General features: G+C 37.9%; 1 protein-coding gene across 1 annotated transcript in view; it reads right to left on the reverse strand.

Annotated features, from left to right (window-relative positions):
* ITIH2 (inter-alpha-trypsin inhibitor heavy chain 2) overlaps nt 1-11,218 on the reverse strand; it is a 51,454-nt gene that overhangs the window by 34,580 nt on the left and 5,656 nt on the right. Inside the window, 1 exon segment of the mRNA XM_007935475.1 lies at nt 1,913-2,009. Within this exon segment, the coding sequence (XP_007933666.1) occupies nt 1,913-2,009 (97 nt within the window).

The raw sequence follows: 11,218 nt of genomic DNA on the forward strand, positions 1-11,218 counted from the left end.
AACAACAACAACAACAACAACAACAACAACAACAACAACAAATAAAGTGCTTAGAGGATAAGTAGCCTTCTAAAGACCATAGAGCTAGTCAGTTGTAGAACCAGGCCTCAAACTCAAGTTTGAACAACTCCAAAGACTGAGAACTTTTCACTATACCACATTTGAGATTCCTTTTATGAGTTTATTATTATTATTATATTTTTTAAGTTTTTCACAATGAACAAATCTACTATTTCATCAAATTGAATATGTGTTCTAGCATAAGGCATTCTTTATTCACTGTACATATTAAGTCCAATGTGATCATTGATCTCAAGGTCAATTAAGTGTTTATAATTTTAAAGAAAGAACACCAGGGTTATCACATGAGGTGAGTCAAGCAATAGGATATACGAATAATATTTTACAATTAAAAAACTAACTAGATGAGATAGGTTTTATCAGTCTATTTAGGATTGGTGAAGGTCTGTGGCGAAGTACAGTTGGGATATTGGGTAGTTGAAGAAAAGGATGAGCATGACTCAGTGTAAAGCTAGAAGTAGAACGTAGAGAGTGGTCACATTTATCTGAGGAGTGGACTAGAATATGAGTTCTTTGAGGTTTTATCTGCTTTGTTCTCTGCTTTATCTCCAGAGTCTACACTAGTTTCTGTTACAAATAAATATTTTTGGAATAAATAAATGGATGCTATGCTGAAAATGATGGGTAAAGATGATACTATGATAAGAAAAGGCAAAAGAATTGACTAATCTGGGGCAACACTGGAGGTGTCCCCTCAGCTTAGAATTTCTTCCCCTTTTTTCTCTGCCTGGCTAAATTTTATTAATCTATTTGGGCTCACCTCAAACATCACCAATTCTGTGAAGATTTCCTGGACCCCTAGACAGAATTGTCCACTTTAGTACTCTGAGTCTTGGAATGGTCTGTCTCCTCCACCAGCCTAACCACCCATCCACTGCCATTGAGTGGACCCGATTCATAGCAATTGTTTATGACAGAGTGGAACTTACTCATATGGTTTCCAATGCTGTAAATCTTTACAGAAGCAGACTGCTTCATCTTTCCCCTGTGGAGCCACTGGTAGGTTCGAACCACCAACATTTTGGTTAGCAGCCAAATACTTTAACCACTATGCCTCCAGAGCTCCTTACCAATCTAACAGTGTTTGTGTTGCTGCTGTCTCTGAGAGAACTAAATGAAGTTGACATTTAATACATTTTCACTGAATGAGAAAATGCATGAATGAAATGAAAACTAAGTTTGGGGATGTGGAGGAGGAAGACATGAAGTAAAAATGATGGCAGGGTTTGGCATAAGATTAGATACTCAGTACAAGGAGTGGTGACTTAAAAATTCCTTTGATATTTCTTGACTTTTTGAGTGGGGTTGTTTTGGCATTCTCAGTGTTTTATTTAAGATTATAAGAGGGAAGGAACAACAACAACAACAACAACAAAAAATAAAGCAAGAAAAAAGTAATCTAAGTAACTGATGCATAAGAAGATCTTACGCAATAAAAATAAAGCAAAACAAATCATTAAAACAAATTCCAAATCTTTCTTTCTGTATATATGGTAAGCTTTGTAAAATGATCATCAAACATTTCTATAGTTACTTTATGTACTCTTTCAGTGCACCAACATTTATTGACATAACATTCGTGTACCTGAAAAGCAGTACAATTAAGGATAGATACGAGATTACCCAAAACTCTTTCGTTTAAGAGAAGCCTTTAGAGAAACAGAAATGGTGATACCTAATTCTACCATCTGACTACAAAGAGTTTGTCAATGTTTCTTATACTGTCTGCCCTCCTGGAGGTCTGCTGGTTTGCTACTGGGGGATGAGATGTGAGATGGAGCAGCAATGGAATGGGAGGGCTGGCAGTGCTCCCTATCCCTTACCTCACCAATCCAGTGGTCTTGCCCTTTGCTCTCGCTTGTGAGTAGAGTGCTCGGCCCACACTTTTCTCCTTAATGGAACTGGTAAATGTTGTGCCATCTACCGTCCTAGGAAATGACAGAAGACAATCAGTTGGTCAGAAGAGCAGTCTTAACAAAACAAACAAACAATAAGGAAACAACACAATGAGGTTGATTTAATCAGTGGGTGGGGGGTGGGGGTGGCAATTGACATTTTGCAATTCTAAGAAACAAGAAGAGATTATTTAACATTGGAATATTTCACAGAGCAGGCTCCCTTTATCTTGCTGTGTGATTTGAGAGGACTTTGTAGGCTCTGAGGAAGTTTGGTGGCATAGTGGTTAAAACATTCTGCTGCTAACCAAAAGGTCAGTGGTTGGAATCCACCAGCTGCTCTGCAGAAGAAAGAGGAGGCAGTCTGTTTCCATAAAGATTTACAACTTTGGAAACCTTACCAGGACAGTTTTTACTCTGTCCTATAGGGTGGCTATAAGAAGCTCTGATGACAGTGGGTGGGGGGTGGGGGTCCAGATGGTATCTCGTTGTTTGGATTTGCATCTCTCTGGTAGCGTAGTGCCTAAGGCACTTGACTGCTAACCAGAAGGCTGGCGGTTCAAACCCACCAGCCACTCCTCGGAAGGAAGATGGGGCAATCCACTTCCGTAGTGATACTGCCTCGGAAACCAAGGAAGGGTCTCTATGAGTCGGGTCTGACTTGATGACAAATAACAACAACAACAATATCCAGGATCTTAATGACTCTTGCTGAGGAATACTTTTAGGCTTACCCCTTTAGATGAGAGAAATGAGACCCAAGGAGTCAAGTAATCTGATCAAGGTCACACAGCTGGTCACAGACAATGCTAGAACTGGTAGCCAAGTGTCTAGGTCCATTAAATCACTCTAAGGCTCAAAGACTAAAGAGTCTCAGGACAGAATGAAACCATGTCCCATGGTAGAATACTTGAGACCTTGATAAAAATGCAGAAGAAATATTTTGGCTGAATATGGAGGTCTGTGTAGTCTATTTTAAACTGTGGTGATATATGCAACCATCTTCTCTTATCTTATAAACCTAGTCCTGAATAAGGGAGATCAAAATAAATGTATGAAGAAGATATCCTTCTAAAAAGAAGGACATAGCCAGGTCCACATCTGAAAAAAAAAAAGCCACTGAAAACCTTATGAACAGCAGTGAAACATTGTCAGACATAGTGCCTGAAGTTGAGCCCCTCAGGTTGGAAGGTCCTCAAAATACTACTGGGGAAGAACTGCCTCCTCTATAGAGTCAGCCGTAAAATGTGGATGCAACAAAACATTCTGGACCTTCATTTGCTGATGTGGCTTAATTCAAAATGAGAAGAAACAGCTTCAAACACCCATTAATAATCAGAACGTGGAATGTAGGAAGTACAAACCTAGGAAAATTAGAATTTGTGAAAAATGAAATGGAACACACAAAGACTGATATCCTAAACATTAGTGAGTTGAAATGGACTGGTATTGGCCCTTTGAATTGGACAATCTTATGGTATACTATCTACCACTCATCTGTCAGTTTGTCATACTGTGGTGAGAAGAAGGAAGGCATCATCTACTTTTCAAAGAATTGGCCAGTGAAAACCTTATGAATAGCAGTGAAACACTGTGTGACATATACCCAGAAAATTTATGATTAGCCTTGAAATGTTGTCCATTATAGTGCCAGAACATGAGTACCTCAGGTCAGAAGGCACTCAAAATATGACTGGGAAAGAGCTGCCTCCTCAGAATAGACTCAACTTTAATGAAGTAGATGGAGTAAAGCTTTCAGAACCTCCATTTGCTGATGTTGCATGACTTAAAATGGGAAGAAACAGCTGCAAACATCCATTAATAATTGGAACATGGAATTGGTAAGAATTATGAATCTAGGAAAATTGGAAGTTGTCAAAAATGAAATGGAATGCATAAAGATTGATATCCTAGGTATGAGGGAGCTGAAATGGACTGGTTTTGACCATTTTGAATCAGACAACCATATAATCTACTATGCAAAGAATGACAAATTGAAGAGGAATGGCGTGGCACTCATCATCACAAAGAATGTTTCAAGATATATCCTGATGTACAATGCTATGAGTGACAGGAAGTATCCATATGCCTACAATGAAGACCAGTTAATACTACTATTGTTCACATTTACACACCAACCACCAAAGCCAAAGATAAGGAAATTTCAGACTTCTGCAGTCTGAAATGGACCAAACATGCAATCAAGATGTGTTGATTATTACTGGTAATTGGAATGTAAAAGCTGGAAAAAAGAAGAATCATCAGTAGCTGGAAAATATGGCCTTGGTGATAGAAATGACTCTGGAAATCACATGACAGAATTTTGCAAGACCAAATACCTTTTTTCAACAACATAAATGGCAGCTATACACATGGACTTCACCAAATGGGGTATACAGGAATAAGATCAACTACATCTGTGGACAGAGGTGATGGAGAAGCTCATTATCTTCAGCCAAAACAAGGCCAGGAGCTGACTATGGAACAGAATGTGGACATCAACTGCTCATATGCAAGTTCAAGTTGAAGCTGAAGACAATTAAAACAAGCCCACAAGAACCAAAATATTACCTTGATTATATCCTTTCTGAATTTAGAGACCATCTAAAGAATAGATTTGATGCATTGAACACCAATGACTGAAAATTGTAGGAATTATGGGATGACATCAAGATCATCATCCATGAAGAAATCAAAAGGTCATTAAAAAGACAGGGAAGGAAGAAAAGATCAAAATGGATGTCAGAAGAGACTCTGAAACTTGTCCTTAAATGTTGTTGCTGTTGTTCTTATGTGCTGTCGAGTCGGACCTGACCCATAGTGACCCCTCCTTGAGTTGCTGAAGCAGTATCACTACGGAAGTAGATTGCCCCATCTTCCTTCCGAGGAGTGGCTGGTGGGTTTGATTAGCAGTCAAGTGCTTTAGGCACTATGCTACCACATGGAGAGTAGCTAAAGCAAATGGAAGAAATGACAAGATAAAAGAACTGAACAGAAGATTTCAAAGAGCAGCTTGAGAAGACAAAGTCAATTATACTGACGTGTGCAAAGACTTGGAGTTAGAAAACCAAAAGGGAAGAACACGTTCAGCATTTCTCAAGCTGAAGGAACTGAAGAAAAAATTCAAGCCTTTTGTTGCAATGTTGAAAGATTCTATGGGCAAAATATTGAATGATGCAGGAAGCATCAAAGAAAATGGAAGGAATACACAGAGTCACTATACCAAAAAGAATTGGTCAATGTTCATCCATTTCAGAAGGTGGCATATGATCAAAAACTAATGGTATCAAAGGAAGAAGTCAAAGCCATACTGAAGGAATTGGCAAAAAACAAGGCCCCAGGAATCAACAGAATACCCACTGAGATGTTTCAACAAATGGATGAAATTTGGAAGACAGTTACCTGGTCAACTGACTGGAAGAAATCCATATTTGTACCCATTCCAAATAAAGAGAATCCCACAGAATGTGGAAATTATCAAACAATATCATTAATATAATATGTAAGTAAAATCTTGCTGAAGATAATTCAAAAACAGTTGCAGCCATATATTCACAGAGAACTTTCAGAAATGCAAGCTGGATTCAGAAGAGGATGTGGAAAGAGGGATATTATTGCTGATGTCAGGTGGATCTTTGCTGAAAGCAAAGCATACCAGAAACATGTTTATTTGTGTTTTATTGACTATGCTAAAGCATTTGACTGTGTGGATCATAACAAATTATGGATAATACTGAGAAGTATGGGAATTCCCAAACACTTAGTTGTGCTCATGAGGAACCTGTACATAGATGAAGAGGATGTCATTTGAAAAGAACAAGGAGATACTGCATGGTTTAAAATCAGGAATGGTCTAGTCAGGCTTGTATCCTTTCACTTACTTACTCAATCTGTATTCTGAGCAAATACTCTGAGAAGCTGGACTTCTCAGAGAAAATGGAATGAATACATAGAGTCACTGTACCAAAAAGAATTGGTCAATGTTCATTCATTTCAGAAGGTGGCATATGATCAAAAACTAATGGTATCGAAGGAAGAAGAATGTGGCATCAAGATTGGAGGATGAATCATTAACAACCTGTGATATGCTGAAAACACAACTTTGCTTGCTGAAAGTGAGGATGACTTGAAGGACTACAGTCTGCAGTATGAATTACATCTCAACATAAAGAAAACAAAAATCCTCACAACTGGACAATAAGTCACATCATGATAACTGGAGAAAAAATTGAAGTTGTCAAAGATTTCATACTACTTGGTTCCACAGTCAACACTGATGGAAGCAGCAGTCAAGAAATCAGATGGCATATTGCTCTGGGCAAATCTGCTGCAAAAGTCCTCTTTAGAGCAAAGATGTCTCTTTGAAGACTAAGGTGCACCTGACCCAAGCCACGGTATTTTCAGTAACCTCATATGTGTATCTGCTAGCCAGATGGCTGGTGGTTCAAACCCACCAGCCACTCCTCGGAAGGAAGTTTGGGCAATCCTACTTCCGTAGTGATACTGCCTCGGAAACCCAAGGAGGGGTCGCTATGAGTCAGGTTTGACTCGACGGCACATAACAACAACAACAACATATGTGTGTGAAATATGGACAATGAATAAGGAAGACAGAAGAACAGTTGATGCTTTTGAGTTGTATTGTTGGTGAAGAATACTGAAAGTACCATTGACTGCCAGAACTAACAGATCTGTCCTGAAAGAAGTGCAGCTGGAATGCTCCTTTGAAGTGAGAATGACTAGACTTTGTCTGACCTACTTTGGTCATCTTGTCAGAAGGGCCCTGGAGAAGGATATCATGCTCAGTAAAGTGGAAGGTCAACAAAAAGGGGAAGATCCTCAATGGGATTGACACAGCGGCTGCAATGATGGGCTCAGATATAGCAAGAATTGTGAGGCTGGCACAGGACTGGGCAGTGTTTTTTTGTTGTCGTTGTACATAGCGTCATTACGAGTCTGAGCCAGCTTGACGGAACCCAACAACAACAACAACATGGTATACTATGCCAGGAATGACAAGAGGAATGGCATTGTATTCATTAACAAAAAGAACATTTCAAGATCTATCCTGAAGTACAATGCTGTCAATGATAGGATAATATCCATACCCCTACAAGGCAGAGAAGTTAATATGATGCTCTTAATATGATCTTAACATGATCAAATTGATGCACCAACCACTTTAGTGAAGAAAGATGAAGATTTCTTCAAAGATGAAGAAATTTAAGATTTTTACCAGCTTCTGTAGTCTGAAACAGACCAACATGCAATCAAGATGCATTGATAATTACTGGTGATTAGAATGCAAAAGCTGGAAACAAAGAATCATCAGTATTTGGAAAATATTACCTTCGTGATAGAAATGATGCCAGAAATTGCATGATAGAATTTTGCAAGACAGTTTATTCATTGCAGATACCTTTTCCAATACCATAAATGGTGACTATACACATGGAACTCACTAGATGGAATGCACAGGAATCAAATTGACTACATCTATGGGAAGAGATGATGGAGAAGCTCAAAATCTCAGTCAGAACAAGGCCAGGGGCCAACAGTGGGGCAGACCAGCAATTGCTTATATGCAAGTTTAAGTTGAAGCTGAAGAAAATTAAAACAAGTCCACGAGAGCCATAATATGACCTTGACTATATCCCACCTGAATTTAAAGACTATCTGAAGAATAGATTTGATGCACTGAACACCAGACAAGTTGTGGTAAGACATCAAGGAGATCATACATGAAAAAACCAAAAGGTCATTAAAAAGATAGGAAAGTATGAAAAGAACAAAGTGGATGTTAGAAGAGACTTTGAAATTTGTTCTTGAAAGGAGAGTAGCTAAAGTGAATGGAAGAAATGATGAAGCAAAAGAGCTGAACAGAAGATTTCAAAGTGTAGCTGTAGAGGACAAAGTGAAGAATTATAATGAAATGTGCAAAGACCTGGATTTGGAAAGTCAAAAGTGAAGAACATGCTTGACATTTCACAAGCTGAATGAACTGAAGAAAAAAAAATATAAGTCTTGAATTGCAATACTGAAGGATTCTATGAGCAAATTATTGAATGATGCAGGAAACATCAAAAGAAGATGAAGGAATATAAAGGGTCACTGTACTAAAAAGAATTGGTCAACATTCAACCATTTCAGGAGGTAGCATATGATTTTGAACTGATGGTATCGAAGGAAGAAGTCCAAGCTGCACTGAAGGAATTGATGAAAAACAAGGCTCTGGAAATTGACAGAATACCCATTGAAATGTTTCAATGCTGGAGGCACTCACTTGTTTATGCCAAGAACTTTGCAAGACAACTACCTGGACTGGAAGAGATCCATATTTGTTTTGCCCATTCCATAGAAAGATGATCCAACAGAATGTGGAAATTATCAAACATTATCATTAATATCACATGCAACTAAGATTTGCTGAAGGCAATTAAAAAATGGTTGTAGTAGTATATGGATAGGGAATTGCCAGAAATCCAAGCCAGATTTAGAAGAGGGTGTGGAACAAGAGGTATCATTGCTGAAGTCAGATACATCTTGGCTGAAAGCAAAGAATACCAGAAAGATGTTTACCTATGTTTTATTAACTATGTAAAGGCATTTGACCGTGTGGATCATAACAAATTATGGATAATATTGTGAAGAATGGAAATTTCAGAACACTTAATTGTTCTCATGAAGAACCTATACACAGACCAAGAGGCCATCATTTGAGCAGAAAAAGGGATACTGCATGGTTTAATATCATGAAGGGTGTACATCAGGGTCGTTTCCTTTCACCATACTTATTCAACTGGTTTGCTGAGCAAATAATCTGAGAAGCTGGACTATACGAAGAAAACACAGCATCAGGATTGGAGGAAGACTCATTAACAACCTGAGATAGGCAGAGGACACAACTTTGCTTGCTAAAAGTGAAGAAGACTTGAAGCACTTACTGATGAAGATTAAAGACTATACCCTATAGTATGGATTGCACCTTAACATAAAGAAAACAAAAATCCTCACAACTGGACCACAAGGAACATCATGATAAATGGAGAAAAGATTGGAATTCTCAAGGATTTCATTTTACTTGGATCCACAATCAACACCCATGGAAGCAGTAGTCAAGAAATCAAATGATGTATTGCATTGGGCAAATCTGCTGCAAAAGACTTCACTAAAGTGTTTGAGAACAAAGATGTCACTTTGAAGATTAAGGTGTGCCTGACTCAAGCCATGGTATTTCAATAGCCTCAAATGCATGTGAAAGCTGGACAATGAATAAGGAAGACTGAAGAAGAGTTGATACTTTTGAGTTGTGATTTTGGCAAAGAGTAGTGAATACATCATGGACTGCCAGAAGAACAAACAAATCTGTCTTGGAGGAAGTACAGCTGGAATGTTCCTTAGAACTGAGAAAGGCCAGACTTTGTCTCTCATGCTATGGTCATGTTGTCAGTAGGGACCAGTCCTTGGAGAAGACTATCATGCTTGGTAAAGTAGCAGGTCAGCAAAAAAGGGGAAGACTCTCAAGGAGAGAGATTGACACAGTAGCTGCAATGATGGGTTAAAGTATAGCAATTATTGTGAGAGGAGGGCATGACTGGTTAGTGTTTTATTCTGTTGTACATAGGGTTGCTATGAGTTGGAACTGTCTTGACAGCACCTAATAACAACAACAAAATAAATATATATTTCAAATCACCTTTAGTTCCCTCAAATCTTCTATGGAATGAAATGTAGAAGAAAGAATGAAGGAATAAAGAAAAAGAGGTGAATAAATTCTTGTTACATGATTTAAAAATAAGAGTTTAATGAAAAGCTTTTGAGCAGTCATCCAGGATACAATGATTGGTCTGTTTGCCTGGAAAAACAGAGGAAGGAGGAGACCCAGGAATTGGAGGAGGAATTGGACCGCAGGTCTGATTGCCTCCATAAGCTACTGCCTCTTTTGCCATGAGACCAAAACTGGGTGGTGTCTGGCTACCATTACTGAATGTTTTAATCAAGGATTACAACTTTCTGGTTAGCAGTCAAATGCCTTAGGCACCGTACCACAAAGAGCTCCTTAAGGATTCCGTAGATGGATCCTGATCAAAAAGGGGAAAAATGTGCAATAAAATTTCAAATTCTTATAAATGCAGACTTCCTGAACCCACTGAGACTGGAAGAACCTCCCTCCCATGAGCTATTGTCCTAAGATTGTCTTTAAACCTGGAACTGAAATTACCTCTGAAGTCATCTTTAAACCAAATAACAGTTTAGTTCAATGAGTAAGGAATGCTCATCTTTAGCTTTGTGCTCTTTTAAAGAATAACCTATATGAGGTCAAATGGACAGCAGTAATTTTAATGCATAGGTAAGAAGTTTAGGGGGCAGTGAGTCTAAGCTAATGGTGGTGAAATAATTTGGGAAGAGATGGTGATATTGGTAACACAATGTGAGGAACGTGACCAACATCTCTAAATTATACATGTAGAAATTGTTGAGTGGCTATGTTTTTTGCTGTGTATATTTTCACCAAACACAAAATTTAAAAAATGAAAAAAACCCACACATAAAATAAGTTTATTAAAATAGTTATAAATATAAAATTTAGACATTATGTCATATAATACCACTACATATAAACTTGTCCTTCTCCTTTTGCCTTTTGATTGACTAAAAAAAGTTGTACATTTTTAAGCCAATATTAAGGATATCAATTCAAAGTCACACACTGTTATTTTTTCAGCCTACTTTATTTAGCAAATGTAATTAACATGGCTTTGCAGTTTTTTGTTCGTTTTTTGGCTTTGCAGTTTTTAGAAGCCAAAATGTGTGGTAATTGAATCCTTTATTTTATTTATTCACAATTATCCTGGATAACCTTGGTGTATGTAAAAAATGAGAAGTAACTTAACCAAATGTCTTAATAGAAATAGCCAGATTGTATGCAGAGTATTGAGTACTGTGCTCTGTTCCAGGCTACTTAAGAGAAACATTGATAAACCAGAGGATATCTGGAGATGGCACCTGCATGGTCAGGGAATAGATAACCATTCCATTCACTTAGAGGAACAGGGAATGTTTAGCCTTGATAAACAAAGCCTCCAGTTGTGACAAGAAACCTGGACTTAACTATTTGAATGGTACCAGAGTGGTTTTTTTATTATTATTATTATGAAATAATAGCTAATTTGATAGGTCAAAATCACTCTCATTATTTTGACTTTATTTTCTTGTATTGGTAGTGAACTTGGCTTTTTTTC

This window comes from Orycteropus afer, unplaced genomic scaffold, assembly GCF_000298275.1.
Source record: "Orycteropus afer afer isolate SDZICR_OR568_19922 unplaced genomic scaffold, OryAfe1.0 scaffold00028, whole genome shotgun sequence".
Taxonomy (NCBI): Eukaryota; Metazoa; Chordata; class Mammalia; order Tubulidentata; family Orycteropodidae; genus Orycteropus; species Orycteropus afer.